The sequence below is a fragment of the Crinia signifera genome, chromosome 3, assembly GCF_055691185.1.
Source record: "Crinia signifera chromosome 3, ASM5569118v1, whole genome shotgun sequence".
In the NCBI taxonomy this organism is placed as follows: Eukaryota; Metazoa; Chordata; class Amphibia; order Anura; family Myobatrachidae; genus Crinia; species Crinia signifera.
The window spans coordinates 332,104,846-332,123,531 of NC_139219.1; the positions used below are offsets into that span (position 1 = coordinate 332,104,846).

The 18,686-nt window shown below is 49.6% G+C and overlaps 1 protein-coding gene across 3 annotated transcripts in view; it reads left to right on the forward strand.

Moving 5' to 3' along the window:
• The window catches only part of SLC5A6 (solute carrier family 5 member 6), a 37,580-nt gene extending 19,415 nt beyond the window's left edge, over positions 1 to 18,165 (forward strand). For 2 of the 3 annotated variants that reach the window (XM_083178896.1, XM_083178897.1), the window contains exons 3-16: positions 1,135 to 1,200; positions 1,537 to 1,588; positions 2,067 to 2,134; positions 2,238 to 2,392; positions 2,544 to 2,684; positions 4,136 to 4,265; positions 4,621 to 4,709; positions 7,302 to 7,414; positions 8,919 to 8,986; positions 9,075 to 9,161; positions 9,887 to 10,068; positions 13,044 to 13,147; positions 13,402 to 13,556; positions 15,192 to 18,165. In XM_083178896.1, coding sequence (XP_083035022.1) covers positions 1,135 to 1,200; positions 1,537 to 1,588; positions 2,067 to 2,134; positions 2,238 to 2,392; positions 2,544 to 2,684; positions 4,136 to 4,265; positions 4,621 to 4,709; positions 7,302 to 7,414; positions 8,919 to 8,986; positions 9,075 to 9,161; positions 9,887 to 10,068; positions 13,044 to 13,147; positions 13,402 to 13,556; positions 15,192 to 15,356 — 1,575 coding nt within the window. In that variant the 3' untranslated portion in view covers positions 15,357 to 18,165. The remainder of the gene's footprint in view (positions 1 to 1,134; positions 1,201 to 1,536; positions 1,589 to 2,066; positions 2,135 to 2,237; positions 2,393 to 2,543; positions 2,685 to 4,135; positions 4,266 to 4,620; positions 4,710 to 7,301; positions 7,415 to 8,918; positions 8,987 to 9,074; positions 9,162 to 9,886; positions 10,069 to 13,043; positions 13,148 to 13,401; positions 13,557 to 15,191) is intronic. The other variant, XM_083178898.1, reaches the window with a different exon arrangement.
• The last annotated feature ends 521 nt before the right edge of the window (positions 18,166 to 18,686 follow it).

An 18,686-nucleotide genomic window follows, 5' to 3' on the forward strand; every position in this document is an offset into this window, starting at 1 on the left:
CCCGGGGGAATCACAGGAGGGGTTGCTGCCCGGGGGAATCACAGGAGGGGTTGCTGCCCGGGGGAATCACAGGAGGGGTTGCTGCCCGGGGGAATCACAGGAGGGGTTGCTGCCTGGGGGATCACAATATCGCCATTATCTACAGGCAATAACTAAGGGGCTGGGGACACTAAATGACCCACCCCCATAGGTCGGCGTAGTTGGTATTGTCGCAGTGCAGTCTGATGATCACCTTAGGTCAGGTGACAAAGTTGCCGCTGATTGTTATGTTGTGTGATGAGGGTGGAAATATTGCGTCATCTCCGGACTTTATAGTGATTGCTGCTCTTCTCATCGGTCCCATCTGTAGAATCGCAGTTAGGCCTCCTCTTGGGTTCCAGCGACCATAACTGTATGAAGGGGCACTTATTAGGCAGGCCTATCTCGCCCCCCTATTTGGGCACCTGCAATGTATTAATCCCACTCGTCTTCAGCAGGAAAGGCATTTTTAGAGAATGGCATTTTGTTGTGTTTTTTCCCCTATTTAATCCTTAGAATGCAATCCTCAGTAACTTCTAATATGTTTAGGATTAAACAGCGGAGGTCTCTAAGGAACAAAGCCGGCTCCGTCTCCCCGGCGCGCCAGCCGCCAGATATACGGTTCTCTCAGCGGCTCCTGCTCTCTGTAGGGCCTATAGGTGTCTTGTTAATTAGTCGCTGCACTAGATTTGGCATTTCTGGGTTATTCGTAGTTTGCTCAGGATCGGACATAGGGCCTGATTCAGGGACCCTATATCTCTGTAAGTGCTCATTGGCCAGACTGCTGGTGCAGCTCAGACACCCCTGGGTTTTTCTAGGAGAACACCACTTGGGTGGAAGGTGCAGTTCAGAGGAATGCAGCCCCAATATTCCATCACAAGGTAGCGTCCCTTCCCAGAGTGTATGCTATATAATTTTGCGCTCGGCTAATGGCTTCTGTCTGGGGGTTAATGACCTTTTGGTCCTTATTCTTACTCCCATCTGTACCCAGTGGATTCCTAAGGTACCAGTGACCCCGCTGAGGCACACTGTTGTTTGTGGGTGCAGGACACTGTAACGCGGGGCCGCACCCAGTGGTCAGTCAGTGATTTCCCCGTCTCCTCTCTTCCCCCACAGTACCTGGAGCTGCGGTTCAGTAAATCTGTGCGGATCTGTGGCACCGTCACCTTTATATTCCAGATGGTGAGTATGGTGAACGCAGGATTCCTGTACTTTTCTGGCACGTTCAGCCCTTGTCAACGGCTTATTGTATAGAGCAGTGATGTCTGACCTCAGCCCACACACCCGGACACACGCTGGGACTTGCTGGTTATCCAGGTTTGAGCGCAGATCGTTAAGGCAAAGTAACAGAGGTACTAATGGAGTCACCTGTGCTCAAATGCGGCTATCCTTAAATCCTGTATTGCTGGGAATCCCTTCCGTACACTCTGTCCATTGAGAGATTCTGTATGTATGTATGGTCATATAATAGTACAGCTCGCCATGACCTGAAACTGTCCTTTGTCGTCCTCTGTGCAGGTGATCTACATGGGGGTGGTCTTGTACGCACCGGCACTGGCCTTCAATGCAGGTAATGCCGCCTAGACCATCGCTCCGTTACATCGGTGCTACTTTCTTACCTCTCACATAACATTCACCTTCTTTTAATAATAATAATTATTCTTATTTATACCTTTTTTTTTTTTTTTTTTTTTTTTTTTTTTTGTCTCCTAAACGTTCTTCTTCGAACTCCTTATCCACCCTATTACTCTGGTCACCTCCTTCCTCTCCTGCACTTGTTCTACTGTGCCGCCCCTCTCCTTTAGAACTCTCCCCCCCCCCCCCCCACCTAGCTCTGTCCTACACTGCTCTTGTCTTCTGTTCCCCATTTGTCGCTCTGATCCAGTGTGTCTGTCCTCTTGTTAGGAATCGGATCAGTAGCTGCGATGTCTTCTCATTACTTGCTTCCACAAGATTTAATCCCAGCCTTCACTTCCTCCATACTCTCCATCCCGCATATAGTTGTATTGATGTGTAATGGTGCTGTTGTGTACTACATGTCATTGCAGTAACTGGATTCAGCCTCTGGGGGACAGTGTTGACTATGGGACTGGTCTGCACTCTGTACACTACACTGGTAAGACCTCCGGATCTATGCGTGAGTGAGGTCTGAACCAGCCCGGACTCCGGGGCATTGTGACGCCTCCGTTCATCCCTGTCGCCCTCTCCTCTCTGCCCAGGGTGGTCTCAAGGCCGTCATCTGGACCGATGTCATCCAGACGCTGGTGATGTTTGCGGGGCAGCTTGCGGTGATCATAGTTGGCACCATGAAGGTGGGCGGCATGGACGTGGTCTGGCGTATCGCCCAGGAGAATAACAAGATCTCGGGAATAAAGTGAGTGCTGGGCGGCTTTAGTCCCACAGCTGATGTGAGGCTCGTGTCATTGGTTAGTGCCCCCTACTGTGCTTCTCTTCATGCTTCATAGCAATCAGGAGCGAATCATCCATACTCTGTACATAGGCACTTACTAATTGTCATATTGCAGCTTTAATCCGGACCCGTTCACCCGACATTCCATCTGGTCTCTCGGAATCGGAGGAGTTTTCCTGATGTTGTCCCTATACGGGGTGAACCAGGCCCAAGTGCAGCGTTATCTCAGCTCCCGCACAGAGAAGGCGGCCGTATGGTGAGTAACTGTCCGATCCAGCACAGAGAAGGCGGCCGTGCGGTTAGTAACCGTCTCCTCCCGCACAGAGAAGGCGGCCGTGCGGTTAGTAACCGTCTCCTCCCGCACAGAGAAGGCGGCCGTGCGGTTAGTAACCGTCTCCTCCCGCACAGAGAAGGCGGCCGTGCGGTTAGTAACCGTCTCCTCCCGCACAGAGAAGGCGGCCGTGTGCGGTTAGTAACCGTCTCCTCCCGCACAGAGAAGGCGGCCGTGTGCGGTTAGTAACCGTCTCCTCCCGCACAGAGAAGGCGGCCGTGCGGTTAGTAACCGTCTCCTCCGGCACAGAGATGGCGGCCGTGCGGTTAGTAACCGTCTCCTCCCGCACAGAGAAGGCGGCCGTGCGGTTAGTAACCGTCTCCTCCCGCACAGAGAAGGCGGCCGTGCGGTTAGTAACCGTCTCCTCCCGCACAGAGAAGGCGGCCGTGCGGTTAGTAACCGTCTCCTCCCGCACAGAGAAGGCGGCCGTGCGGTTAGTAACCGTCTCCTCCCGCACAGAGAAGGCGGCCGTGCGGTTAGTAACCGTCTCCTCCCGCACAGAGAAGGCGGCCGTGCGGTTAGTAACTGTCCGCTCCCGCACAGAGAAGGCGGCCGTGCGGTTAGTAACTGTCCGCTCCCGCACAGAGAAGGCGGCCGTATGGTTAGTAACTGTCCTTTTTCGCACAGAGAAGGATGCCGTGTGGTTAGTAGCTGGCCACTGGGGCTCACGTTCCTAAAAAAAAAAAAGGGCCAAACTGCCATCTATTTTGTGTTTTCCTGTTAAATAGTCCAAGTGACAAATAGGGGCTCAGTATGCAAAACTCGGATAGTAGAGACTATAAGGGGATTATCAGCCGTTTGTATGGGATGCGGTCATCTATTAGAATGAACTTAGGTCTACAGTCATTAGGTCGACCCCACTAGGTCGACTGGCAGGAAGGTCGACCTGACTAAAGGTCGACATGACTTAAGGTCGCATTTGCATAAAGGTCGACATGAGGAAGGTCGACTGGTCATAAGGTCGACATGGGTTTTTCACTGTTTTTTGAGCCGACATGTGCCGACAGGCGGTATTTCATGCCCTACCATCCATTAGGGCGTGGTGGGAGAATAAAATAGTGTGCCGAGCACAGCGAGGCACCGTGCCCGAAGGTCCGATTCTCATTGCCAACTGTGTCCATGTCGACATTCGGATCAAAAAACAGTGAAAAACCCATGTCGACCTTATGACCAGTCGACCTTCCTCATGTCGACCTTTATGCAAATTCGACCTTAAGTCATGTCGACCTTGGCCCATGTCGACCTTAAGTCAGGTCGACCTTCCTGCCAGTCGACCTAGTGGGGTCGACCTAATGACTGTAGACCTAAATGCAGTCTGACGAATGATCCCATTCCGTTTGTATAGGCTGAGAGTGACTTGTTTCTCTGCTCCCCAGGTCCTGTTACGCCGTGTTCCCCTGCCAGCAGTTGGTGTTGGCATTCGGCTGCCTGACTGGGCTGGTGATGTTCGCCTATTACCAGATCAATGAGATCCGCAACCCGGAAGTCATAGCCGTCCCCGATCAGGTACGTTCCTCCGGAGTCCCCTGGTCACGTGATGAGATCACTTCACCGCTGCTTTGGTCTGCAATAAGCTTTCTAGGGTTTGCAACCACCTTGCATGACCTATGGAAACATCCTGGGCATTACCATGCAATGGTCGTGGTGTCTGACACAGGTATGCTGCGTGGTTCCTCCCCATGGTATGATAATATCCGTATAACCTCTTGTATGTACAAAGAGTGTTCTATTATATCATACAGGATCATGGTCTCTGCAATCTTATTACGGCAACCACCCAGTAGACATCTACCAGAGGTTCCTGAGGTCATGGTGGACATGTCTGCTGGTAGAACTCATTCTCCGCCCTCTCTCTTCACAGTTGGTCCTGTACTTTGTCATGGACATTCTCGGGGACTTTCCTGGCCTCCCAGGACTGTTTGTGGCGTGTCTCTTCAGTGGCGCGCTCAGGTAAGTGGCTGTCCACGGTCACTGAGCTACAAGGGTGAAGCTGGCCATACATCTACAGATCGATTGTCAGATTGGGCTGGTTGGAACAAAATCCTGGTAGTGGATGGTAGCAGATGACAGTTGACCATTTGCTTTGAAATGCTGGAAAACTGCCAAAAGCTGTCATTCAGATAATACCAGGATTTTGTTCCAACCAGCCCAATCTGACAATCGATCTGTAGATGTATGGCCAGCTTTACTCAGTAAGTCCAACCATCAGGCGCAATGTAAGTACTTTCCTTCGTTGTATGGCACATAGATGCTAGGTGTATGAGGCCGGGTCTTAGCATTTACCGCAACTGCCTGCGCTACCTGTCTAAATTTCCAGCTTGGGCATCTTTAAGTCCCGGTTTGGGTACCCAATCTATGGATTTATAACACCTTCAGTGGTTGCGAGAACATATGCCCCAGATGTGCTGGGGAAGAAGCGGATCTCTACCATTGCCTCTGGGGGTGCCCGGTGGTCCAAGGGTTCTGGAGACTGGTTAAGAGAGACGCTGAAGCCCACTTGATCAGTTTTGTGCCATTGACTCCCGAATGGGCAATACTGGGCATCCTCCCGAGGGGACAGAGATTCGCCCCTGGCTGCAGAAAACTGCTGCTAGCAATCAGCGCTGCAGCTAAAAAAGACCATCCTGCAAGACTGGATCCAACCAACCCCTGTAAACTTCCGTCTATATAAAGAAAAACGGTACTCTTTACTTAGAAGGGCGCCCACGATTTTGATCGTGGGCATCGTTAGTAAAAAATCTCGGGCATCTCGGGGATTGAATGCACTAAAAAATCGGGTGCGATCAACCGACGAGATGCCCGAGATTTCCCATAGGGAACAATGTTAAATGTCTCAATTGACCCAATTTTCCTGTTCAATGCCTCAATTGACCCGATTTTTCCATAGGAAACAATGTTAAATGGGCCACAGAGGCCAAATAGGCACCCTGAAGTGTATAATGGCCACCCGAATTGTTAACGCCACCCCACGATCAACGTCAACCCGATGCGTGGCGAGCGCAGCGAGCCCGCGAGGGGCGGCGGTACGCGTCCTACGACCTTTTCATACCCCCACTATCCACGTCGGCATGGAGTTGAGAATAGAAAGTGTGGCGAGCGCAGCGAGCCACCGAGCCCGAAGCGTGGCGAGCGCAGCGAGCCCCGCGAGGGTACGCGGACAGCTGTGAAGCCCGCGAGGGGACGCGGATACCTGTGAAGGTATCCGCGTCCCCTCGCGGGGCTCGCTGCGCTCGCCACGCTTCGGGCTCGGTGGCTCGCTGCGCTCGCCACACTTTCTATTCTCAACTCCATGCCGACGTGGATAGTGGGGGTATGAAAAGGTCGTAGGACGCGTACCGCCGCCCCTCGCGGGCTCGCTGCGCTCGCCACGCTTCGGGTTGACGTTGATCGTGGGGTGGCGTTAACAATTCGGGTGGCCATTATTCACTTCAGGGTGCCTATTTGGCCTCTGTGGCCCATTTAACATTGTTTCCTATGGAAAAATTGGGTCAATTGAGGCATTGAACAGGAAAATCGGGTCAATTGAGACATTTAACATTGTTCCCTATGGGAAATCTCGGGCATCTCGTCGGTTGATCGCACCCGATTTTTTAGTGCATTCAATCCCCGAGATGCCCGAGATGGGCGCCCTTCTAAGTAAAGAGTACCAGAAAAACTCAACTTTATCTTTCGCATGGATTGGGTGGAAACCATGTTTGATAAGGAAAAGAAAGCTGCCTCCTTTTTCAATACATGGGAAAGTTTCATTGCAACTTTACCTACTCCAATTCAGTCTCAGATTCATAATTCTATGCGATTGGCACAATGGTACGAGCACCGTGTCCTAATCGGCGACCCGCCAATTGAACTGCCCAATAGGTGAGCGCCAGACACTTTTCTTTTCTTTTAATTATTACGTTATTGTTATTATATTTCCTGAGCATAGCTTCTTATGGTACTTTCTGTATGCCAAATATACAACCCGTATCTATGTAATTGATGTATATTTAAAGACCAGGTTGTATCACAACTTTATTCTGTTAAAATTGTACGGAAACCTTGTTGTTGTTTGTGCTGTGCTCAATTCACTTGTACATTCTGTATGTCTATACCTCTGCTTCAATAAATAAAATATATAAAAAAAAAAAAAAAATTGATGTGTTGCAGCTGATGGGCGCAATAACTGAATAGCTCCGATAGACGCCCTTTCGTTTAGCCGGACAGCAGGGGGCATATGCCACACTTGAATCTGCCCCAATGTTATTCTGAATGCAGGCCCTGAATCAACAGGAGAGGTGTACAAATAAGCCACACAAAAATGTCCAGTTATAATTTATTGCCACACTTGTATACCCCCGGTGTGTTTGCAGGAGTGGACTGTTGTGCAGCACCTGATTGGGTGGGTTGGTCCCTGGGAGCGAGCGTGCTTTCCTGTGATTGGATGAGGTCAGCACAGCGCTCGGCTGAGGACAGGAGAAATCTAATCCCATGACTTTCCCCTCCCTTCATTATCTTACTCTCTCTTGTTTTGCTTCAATGACCAAATACTCCGTCTGTCACCAGCACCATCTCCTCTGCGTTCAACTCCCTGGCCACAGTTACAATGGAGGATCTGATCAAGCCGCACTTCCCGAACCTCTCGGAGTCCCGAGCGACACTGCTGTGCAAAGCTCTCGGTGAGTGGTGCCGCCGCCGTGCGTGGTTCCTTCCCCCGCTCATGGGTGAATCATGTGTCCTCTACTGACGTGCCATGTCAGAGGCTTCTGGTCTTCCATGCACATAGAGATGTGTGTACAGGTGTCCACTCATTAATCAGCCTTTGTAGAGGGGAGAGTCAGTAGTGTTGGGTGTCCTTTATGCAACGTTTTCAGTTGAAATACATCTTTATTGACGAACCGAGCAAATGGGACACAGAAGCAGCTTCTGCTGATTAAAATGGTATGCAGCATGCCTATATTCTGTGTGACTGCTGGTAGAACTGCTTATGAAATGCTATGCAGCATGCCTATATTCTGTGTGACTGCTGGTAGAACGGCATATGAAATGCTATGCAGCATGCCTATATTCTGTGTGAGTGCGGGTAGAACGGCATATGAATTGCTATGCAGCATGCCTATTTTCTGTGTGAGTGCGGGTAGAACGGCTTATAAAATGCTATTTTACAGTGATAAGACCTGCTTGTGCGTCCTATCTGCTCCTCTCTGCAAATAAGACTCCACTCCAAAAGTTGCACAAAAAAAAAAAAGCATGCCTTAAATAATCGAGTCACCCGAAGCTCGTGTGTTATGCCACGGATTCTCAAACTCGGTCCTCAGGACCCCACACGGTTCATGTTTTCAAGGTCACCCGACAGGTGCATTCATTACTCACTGACCCATTTTGGAAGATCCACAGGTGGAGCTAATTATTTCATTCTGTGAGGAGACCTGCAGAACATGCACTGTGTGGGGTCTTGAGTACAGAGTTTGAGAACCTGTGCACTATACATAACACATTGTATCGCATAGAAGATAGATCTCCTATGGTTTGCTGGGTACCGGGTGACTGACGGTTTTGTGATCAGCCTGATACTGACGAAGTGCCGTGTATGGCCCACATTCCATCCATTTCTCTGCTAACATTGTCACCCGTCCATCTCTCCATCTCCGCCATCCCATGTCATGGAAGTACAGCGTATACTAAACAACTGTGCTGTAAAACTCTCATGTCCCGCGCAGATTGCAGCCTGTTGCGGTCATGTGACCCACACACAGTTTGACGTATCCTGAGGCCCCACTGGATTCTGGGTAGGACCGTCTCAGTTGGTGCATGATGTCATCATTCAGCCTGCACCGTTTTGTAATAAGAGTCCATCTCCGCACTCCCCAAATTACACTGCACTGTTTGTGTCCTGCGCACCAACCTTTCAGCCCTCCGTCCAGAAGGTCAATATTTTCTATATGTATGTTCTTTGGCCGGTGTACCGCCTAGGTTTATATTATTATTATTATTATTATTATTATTGTGTCTCCTGTTGGTGGCGGCTGAAATGTTGGCTTGTCCTCATAGTCTGACTCTGTAGCGCCCCCGCCTGGGGCATTTCCCTCGCCGCGGCTTAGCCCATATATTCGTACCTCTCATGTTCAGTTGTCACCCGTCTTTGGCTGACTGATAACGGTGTAACCTGTGGTTTCTGTGCAGCTATGGGCTACGGTCTCCTCTGCCTCGGAATGACGTACATTTCCTCTCTGATGGGCTCAGTGTTGCAGGTAGGTGGTCTTCTGTCCCAGTTATGGACTTGTAGATGTATTGGTCTAGCCCAGGAACCTCTCACCCATCTTCCTCATCTCCCCACAGGCAGCGCTGAGCATATTCGGCATTGTCGGAGGACCGCTCCTGGGGCTGTTCAGTCTGGGGTTCTTCTTTCCCTTCACCAATTCCATTGTGAGTATGTGTGTAACATTGTATACTGTGTGTGTGTGTGTGTGTGACATTGTATACTGTGTGTGTGTGTGTGTGACACTGTATAATGTGCTCTGTGCGGGCAGTCACTCCCCCAGTATGTGGCCCTATAATTACACCAGCAGGCGGGCAGTCACTCCCCCAGTATGTGACCCTATAATTACACCAGCAGCCGGCAGTCACTCCCCCAGTATGTGGCCCTATAATTACACCAGCAGGCAGTCACTCCCCCAGTATGTGGCCCTATAATTACACCAGCAGCGGGCAGTCACTCCCCCAGTATGTGGCCCTATAATTACACCAGCAGGTGGCAGTCACTCCCCCAGTATGTGACCCTATAATTACACCAGCAGCGGGCAGTCACTCCCCCAGTATGTGGCCCTATAATTACACCAGCAGGCAGTCACTCACCCAGTATGTGGCCCTATAATTACACCAGCAGCCGGCAGTCACTCCCCCAGTATGTGGCCCTATAATTACACCAGCAGGTGGGCAGTCACTCACCCAGTATGTGGCCCTATAATTACACCAGCAGGTGGGCAGTCACTCCCCCAGTATGTGGCCCTATAATTACACCAGCAGGTGGGCAGTCCCCTCTCCCGTCGTTGCTACTTGTTGTTGCGGTAAATAATGGTAACACCCCTATTCTAGTAGTGTTCAAGTAGTCTCCTCTGTCCCTGATCTTCCTCCCCTCCTCCTGCCCGTAGGGCGCCATCAGTGGACTGGTAGCGGGACTTGTCATGGCATTCTGGATCGGTATTGGCAGTTTTGTCTCCAGGATGGCCGCTGCCTCCTCGCCACTGATGAATGTCACCAGTGCCCCCGAGGTCGGGAACCTCACCACGGCCATAATGACCACTGTGCTAACCTCCGGGGCCGCCACTACAAGGTAAGCGATGCGGGCGGTGGCATTCCCTCTCTGACATCTGTACTTATGTGCATAGAGTAATAATGTTACACCGGTAATACTATCGAAGCAGTGACGCATCTGCTGATCACAGGTACCACCGCTACAAGGTGAGCGATGTGGGCGGTGGTGTTCTGTTATCCTGTGCATATAGTAATAATGTTACACCGGTAATACTATAGAAGCAGTGACGCATCTGCTGATCACAGGTACCACTGCTACAAGGTGAGCGATGTGGGCGGTGGTGTTCTGTTATCCTGTGCATATAGTAATAATGTTACACCGGTAATACTATAGAAGCAGTGACGCATCTGCTGATCACAGGTACCACTGCTACAAGGTGAGCGATGTGGGCGGTGGTGTTCTGTTATCCTGTGCATATAGTAATAATGTTACACCGGTAATACTATAGAAGCAGTGACGCATCTGCTGATCACAGGTACCACCACTACAAGGTGAGCGATGTGGGCGGTGGCGTTCTGTGCATATAGTAATAATGTTACACCGGTAATACTATAGAAGCAGTAACGCATCTGCTGATCACAGGTACCACCACTACAAGGTGAGTGATGTGGGCGGTGGCGTTCTGTGCATATAGTAATAATGTTACACCGGTAATACTATAGAAGCAGTGACGCATCTGCTGATCACAGGTACCACCGCTACAAGGTGAGCGATGTGGGCGGTGGTGTTCTGTTATCCTGTGCATATAGTAATAATGTTACACCGGTAATACTATAGAAGCAGTGACGCATCTGCTGATCACAGGTACCACCACTACAAGGTGAGCGATGTGGGCGGTGGCGTTCTGTGCATATAGTAATAATGTTACACCGGTAATACTATAGAAGCAGTGACGCATCTGCTGATCACAGGTACCACCACTACAAGGTGAGCGATGTGGGCGGTGGCATTCTGTGCATATAGTAATAATGTTACACCGGTAATACTATAGAAGCAGTGACGCATCTGCTGATCACAGGTACCACCGCTACAAGGTGAGCAATGTGGGCGGTGGTGTTCTGTAATCCTGTGCATATAGTAATAATGTTACACCGGTAATACTATAGAAGCAGTGACGCATCTGCTGATCACAGGTACCACCACTACAAGGTGAGCGATGTGGGCGGTGGCATTCTGTAATCCTGTGCATATAGTAATAATGTTACACCGGTAATACTATAGAAGCAGTGACGCATCTGCTGATCACAGGTACCACCGCTACAAGGTGAGCGATGTGGGTGGTGGTGTTCTGTTATCCTGTGCATATAGTAATAATGTTACACCGGTAATACTATAGAAGCAGTGACGCATCTGCTGATCACAGGAACTGACTCTGGGCTAAAAATTTACATTTTGCATTTAGTGAGTTCCCCGAGCGCAGCAGATTCCACTAGCTGGCGGATGGAGACGCACGAGCGTGCTCACTACAGAGAATGAGGCGCACAATGGCGATCATGGTGCCGGGACCCGCTCTAATGAGAGTGTCTGTATTTGCGGATTTCCAGACGATTTCTTTTTCGTTTAGTGGGAAGTGGGCATTACGAGGAGGGAACTAGGCAGTGATGGAACAATTGCACAGAATTCTTCTCGTATGCCCTTGGTAATGTAGCGGGAGCATTGATGAGTTTTGTGCAATCAGAGAAGGGGCACATGCTTCACACTGGTCTCTTGTGCCCGTGGGAATGTGGCTGGAGCAGGGATAGGGGTTCTGTGCGTTCAGAGGAGGGGCACATGCTTCACACTGGTCTCTTGTGCCCGTGGGAATGTGGCGGGAGCAGGGATAGGGGTTCTCTGCAATCAGAGAAGGGGCACATGCTTCACACTGGTCTCTTGTGCCCGTGGGAATGTCGCGGGAGCAGGGATAGGGGTTCTGTGCATTCAGAGAAGGGGCACATGCGCCACACTGGTCTCTTGTGCCCGTGGGAATGTCGCGGGAGCAGGGATAGGGGTTCTGTGCATTCAGAGAAGGGGCACATGCGCCACACTGGTCTCTTGTGCCCGTGGGATTGTGGCGGGAGCAGGGATAGGGGTTCTGTGCGTTCAGAGGAGGGGCACATGCGCCACACTGGTCTCTTGTGCCCGTGGGATTGTGGCGGGAGCAGGGATAGGGGTTCTGTGCATTCAGAGAAGGGGCACATGCGCCACACTGGTCTCTTGTGCCCGTGGGATTGTGGCGGGAGCAGAGATAGGGGTTCTGTGCGTTCAGAGGAGGGGCACATGCGCCACACTGGTCTCCTGTTCCTACCTCCTTGCTGGCAGCAGCGACCGTACGAATGGGCAGTGTAACTGGAGGGAAATCCGTGGATGATGCAGATTCCTCCTTGTATCCTGTCCATAGCTGTACAGAAATAATCATTGTGTAAGATGGGGATTTCGTGGCACCTCACAAGCACAGCCACTGACGCAGGCCCATAGCATATTCGTCATGCTAATCTGTGTCATCGTGGCGTGGAACCCCGCCTTATATAAAAATCACCAAATGGACCGTGGCCCTGCTAAAACAGCCTGCCCTCTGCTGCCCCCATCCGTGGACCTCCGTGTCCTGCAGAGAATCGGTTTAATGACGGCCACCGGTGAGTGGCTAGCATGCTATCCATTCACAGTGCAGGAAGTTTTGGCGCAGTCCATCTCTGAAAGTGCTGGCCGCGTCACAAGGCTACGCCCCCTCCCCCAAGTGGCCATGTTCACTATTCGGACCCATGCGTAAGTCCGATATTTAACTGACTGATGTATGTCCTGTAGGTTGGAGGTGTGTTTTTGCTTTCTGTTTTTCTTTGTTGCTTTTCAGCGGTGAACCCTGTGCTATTTTCTATAGGCTGTAATTCTATCTCTATAGCTTATACCACATTGCATGCTACCATGGAATCTACTACTGGTGCTCACCACGTTGTGTGCCACCCTTCCGTAGATAAATGCAGGCCCGATTTCATGTCTCCCAATCTCTCTCCTCCCAGTGTGACGGGACTACAGAGGTTCTACTCCCTCTCCTATATGTGGTACAGCGCCCACAACTCCACCACGGTCGTCATAGTGGGGATCATCGTCAGCTTGCTCACAGGTGAGTGTCTGGTTTCTCTATGATCATCTGTTACGGGTGATGGACTCACGCTGAATGCCAGGCTGGTGACTGCATCGTATAAATGTGCCGCAGGGTGCACCGCAAGTTCCGCTCAGTGGTTTGTAGCGGTGCTGCGCAGTCTCAGACTGCCGCATCCGTTATGGTAACCTTGCTTACGGCAACCGATACAAACCTACCTGGAAACTAGAGTATAACCGACTGACCCACTGGAACGCTGTGCTGTATTATTTCAGGCCCCATGAAGGGGAAGGACGTGAATCCCCGCACAGTGTACCTGGTTCTGCCCAAGCTGCTCTTCTTCCTGCCAGAGAGGTACAAGGAGAGGCTGAGATTTGGAGTGGCACACATTGAAGAGGTAGGAGAACGTGAGAAGTCCTGGCTATTCAAGGTAACTCTGGCTTATCGGTATTGGTCACTTACTGTGCGTGTCGGCATAGGTGGTTTCCTGCTTGTACAGCGCCACCTGCTGGTCTGATTGCCTGGATTCTAATGCTGGAAATGCAGGGCTCTGAGCTGTAACAGATTGATCTCCTATAGACCCGTCCTCTGTGACGTGTTCCCAGCCACTGCAGTCCTGTAGATGGTAGAGGTGTAGGATCTGGGGAGGCTAAGTGGTTCTGTTAACGCACAAAATAAATACTGTACATAATATAAATATTGTAATGATCATTAGTGGGAATTGCTTTTCCCAATTGCATTCTGTGAATTTCCAGAATATACACAATGCAGCGTTTAGTCCATACAACTGCCTAAAACGTACACAGCAAAGTGGAAATGTTTTCCAATATATTAGTTAGTGGTTTATTTTCATCAATCTACAAAATGCGACTGAACAGAAGTGAAATCCATATTTGGTGCGACCGTCCTTTGCCTTTTTAATACGGCATCAACTCCTCTAGGTCCATTTGCACGGAGCCAAGGATTTTGTAGGATTATAGAACCTGCTCGATGGTCCGCAAGATTGCAGAGCCCTGCAGTCAGATATCCGCCACACTGGCAGAGTGAGGTCCCGCCCTCTGCAAGGCTGCCAATGGCTTGCCAAAATCCCGCCTATCGAGGAATAGCTGCACAGCCATTGGCGACTCGCTCACTACCGAATGATTTCCCAGAACCTACTCTGTGAGATAGAAACCTGGTCATCGAGGCCGCAGCTGATGTTACAGACCCTCCCTGAACACGTCTGCATTTTCCCTGACCCTCCCAGTAAGCGGACAGGTGACTCACACAAATGGCGGCTTCCTGTTAATCAACTTGCCTACGGCTAGTGGTCAAAAAAGCTGCTGGATTTTATTGTTGCTTGGCCTTGCGCATGCGTGCTATGATCTGTGCGCATGCACAGTTGATCAATAATAAGCCGCTGTCTAATTCGCACAATGGCGATCAAGTCTGAATAACCCCCATAGTCAGTTGTATGATTAATCAATCATACAAAACAGGGTGATAATGATCATCGGTACCATATGGCGGAGAAGCAGACTGAAACCGCTAAGGAGGGAAATCACCTCCCTGCCGAGTTCCTTCACAACTGTGTGCAGGTACCTAGAAGGGGATTGGTTCTAAATCCCGGCGTTCAAAATCCCGACTGCCGAAATGTAGACAAGGGGGGGACGTGGATCGCGCCCCCCCCCCCCCCCCCCCCCCCCCCCTGCACTCGCCACGCAGCGGGCCCGGTGCCTCGCTACGCTCGGCACACTAATTTATTCTTCTTCTCCCTTTATGGGTGTCGTGGACACCCACAGAGGGAGAAAGTGTCAGGATTCTGACCGCCGGGATTGTAACTGCATCCCCCTAGAAGACCTGATGCTGCTTCGCAGACAAAGGGTGGTAACCCCAAATAATAAATGAACTATTTCTCTTCTGTTCATTCACTTTAAATTTAGATAATTGATTAAAAAACAATGAAAAACTTTTTTTGTATTAAAGCATACTGTATATTGCTAGTTGCATGTTCTGCTGTCGCAGTGACTCATGAATAATTAGGGGTGTGTCTCTTTGTTCCTGACCGACTTTGTGTCACACACAGGATGATCAGAACCTCCCGAAGCCAATAGAATCAGACCAATCCTGCAATGGTTTCCTGAATGGAATCGCGAAAAGAACGGAGAAGGAGGAGATAGAAGAGCAATATGCCGGCTTCTCTCGTTCCGAAGGTGGACACTCGTACGTGGTCCATGAGACCTCTCTCTGATGAAATGCACGGAGCTAGGGATGCACAGCTTCCAGCCGATGTGCTGAAGAGCCTGTACGACCTGTTCGGATGTGCTGACTACAGGATCTCTGGGAACAAAGAGGTCACTGTCTCCTGTGACCCTGTCTGGTGTCCACCACCTCTGACGACACCGAGGTCCTGGTTCTGCAACGGTCTTACTCCCAATCCACCAAACCTAGTTCCTGTACAGAAAATGACTTGTGCAAACAATGGTCCAGAGCGGTGGGGTCTATTGGCCTCTGAAAGGACTGTTTTTCTAGTTGTGCTGCTGGTTTCCAAAATGGAAACGTGTCTTTCCATTGGAGGCTTCTGTGATATTTATGTGACCTAGAACTGTAAACCTCCCTTACAGGGATCTTGTTTGCCTTTTACAGTCCCTTGCAGCCTAATATCTAGGTACGGTGATCAAACTGCTCGATGCACTTGAGCTGGTCTCTAGATTTCCTAAAGTGTCCTAGAAACTTGCATACAAAGAGTAGCTGTCATCACACACAGCCAGGGAAACACTACTGTCCAGATGTGCAGAGAGATAAAGTACCAGCCAACCAGCTCCTAACTGTCATTTTCATTCACAGCCTGTAACATGGCAGTAAGGAGCTGATTGGCTAGTACTTTCTCTTTCTCTAAGGCTTGATACATTTCCTGAGGAGTGTTTTTGAGGACCTACTTTGGCCACTCCTGCTCTAGAGGTCTCCTGGTGGTGTCTTTGCTGCTGTGTTCTCCTGGTCATGTCCTCTGCTTGTGGTTGAAGTGGGTAATTCTTCCCTCTGGTCTGTAGAAACCGCATACTGTAGATTTGGGCCAGTATACCCTCTGTGACCAAGCGGCCAAACCCCTAAAGGCGCCATACGTTATACACTTCTGATCTACCCATCGGCAGTTGTTTTGTAGAAGTGGTGACATTGTGAATTGCAATCCTACTACTATCGGGCTTCGTGGTTTTAGTATAAACCGATGGAAGCTCAATTTCAGCTATAATGTTCTCCTGCCTCAGATACCTCCTCCCAGAATCTGGAAGCGTAGTCTCTTCATTTATTGACTACTAACCGTCCTTTTACTACAAAAAATGTTTCATCCAAAGACCTAAGACGGCGGAGGTAGACAGTCTACGGGCCGGAGCCGTATCTCAGGGTGCAGCCTGTTGAACGATCAACCTCCTATGAGGCTATGCTGCGTTTCCCATGGGTAGAGTGGCAGAAATCTGTAGTCTGTGGGAAACCGGTGACCTGTCAGATCTGACCCTTTAATCCTCTTATAGAGTTTAGAGCGAGTTGTCTCTTGATCCGTCACTTGGCCAAGTGTGGTGTTGTCTTCAGGAGGCCTTCGCATGGATGTCACAGGCAGGGCACTTGGTTTAGAGACTGCCTCAGTCTTGGCTGGGTATCTCCTGTTTTCTACTTGAAATTGTGTGGTCAGCAGCTCTCCATTGTTTTCTTGGCTCTTTCCAGTGGTGACCTGTCTGCTTCCATCAATCGGTCATTCCAATAAGTAGGCTGAATTAGTGTCCCCCTGACCCGGGCGTAACCCACCTCCGCCATGTGCTGTGAGTTGTACTTTGTTGTTCTGTAAGTAGCGTGTTTTAGGAGACCCATACACCTCTGTAGTAACCTTTGTACAGGGTTGGAGATACATGAAATTATTTATCCTCCTATGAGCCGGTGGTGTGTGTGTGTGTGTGTGTGTGTGTGTGTGTGTGTGTGGTGAGACTTCTCCTGTGCAGGTATATTCTCTGTCCTGTGCCTTTGTTTAATGTGTGTAATGTACATTAAATATAAGGATATTTTCTAATCTCATAATAATTAACTGCACGGGGTTAATAATAATAATGATGGACGATGTACTGTACCGAGGATATTGCCTCAACCGAATGATGCAAAATCTCCCCCTTTTCATAGACGTAATGGGGGCAGCTCTGCAAACCGATAACCCGCAGGAGCGCGCCGAAATATCGGGCAGACAGCCGTTCATGTTTTATTTTTCTGAATTGGGCTATAAAAACAATGCTACTCTGTTTTCTGTGTGTGTGCCCCAGTTTCCGGATCTCCCCCCTTTATTGCAAGTGCGTTCTCTCAGGGAGACCTTTAGATAACGAACTAGTGTCTGGAATAGAACATCCAGTGACTCTTGTACTGTAGCTGCTTTATCTGCCAAATTGTAACAGATCCTGATGTCCCTCTGTAGTCTAAGAGGTGTAGTAAATGTTAGCAACTCTGTAATAAAGAGCTTGCACCCCACATTATCTGACCCTCTTTGTCTTTTGGGTCACACCCTTTGTTCCTCGTTGTGCAGAGAAAGGTGAGCATACAAATACACACCTTTTTTAATTGGGTGGAATTCCGCTTACTTGTGAGTCACAACCTGTTACACTTCCGACCGTTAGACATTGACTTTGTAGCATAATACGCACAAGGCTGCTCTGTAGCCAAATCCCATTTGTGTCTACGCGTTTCCACATCCAACCCATGCAGTTCCTGCAACTCGTACTGCAGGTCCCATGGTACAACTGGAAATCCTACCCGTGATCTCCCCAATACAGTTGCCAAATCCGACTCTCGTGTCTCTGCTCAGGTAGCAAGCTGGGGGTGTGCTGCTTATGTGCGTTTGGGTCTTCTCTATAGATGGCCACTTTAAGTTTGAACCGAAGCCGTGAAAACGTCTCTTCTAGCACCGGAATCTGCCAAACGTGTATTTGAAAATATTTAAATGCTTAATTTATGTGACTTTCATTCCATGATTTGTACACAACGACCTAAATGAAGAGTTTTCACAATAAAGAGATTAAAGAGAATGTCCGGTGTGGTTTGTGGGATAAATACACGGTACAGTAAATACAGTATAGATGGTTGTATTGTAGGACAGAATAGCAGAATAATTATTAGGGTGTCAGATGTGGGGGTTATTCTGGTTCACTCGCAAAGACACAATCACTCTCTAACGGACAAAACCATGCTGCACTGCAGGTGGGGCAGATGTAACCTGCAGAGAGAGTTAGATTTGGGTGGGGGTGTACTTCAAACTGATATCTATATTGCAGTGTAAAAATAAAGCAGCCAGTATTTACCCTGCACAGAAACAATAAAACACCCAAATCTAACTCTCTCTGCACATGTTACATCTGCCCCACCTGCAGTGCACATGGTTTTGTCCATTAGAGTGTGATTGTGCCTTTGCGAGTGAACCAGAATAATCCCCTAAGAGGAAAAAGCGCATGAAAGGAAAGGGCCCTGATTTTATATTTTGTGCCGGCAGCCACTAGAGGGCACCCATGGAGCTATATTAAATGTTTGGGTGCGCAAATGGGACTCTTCA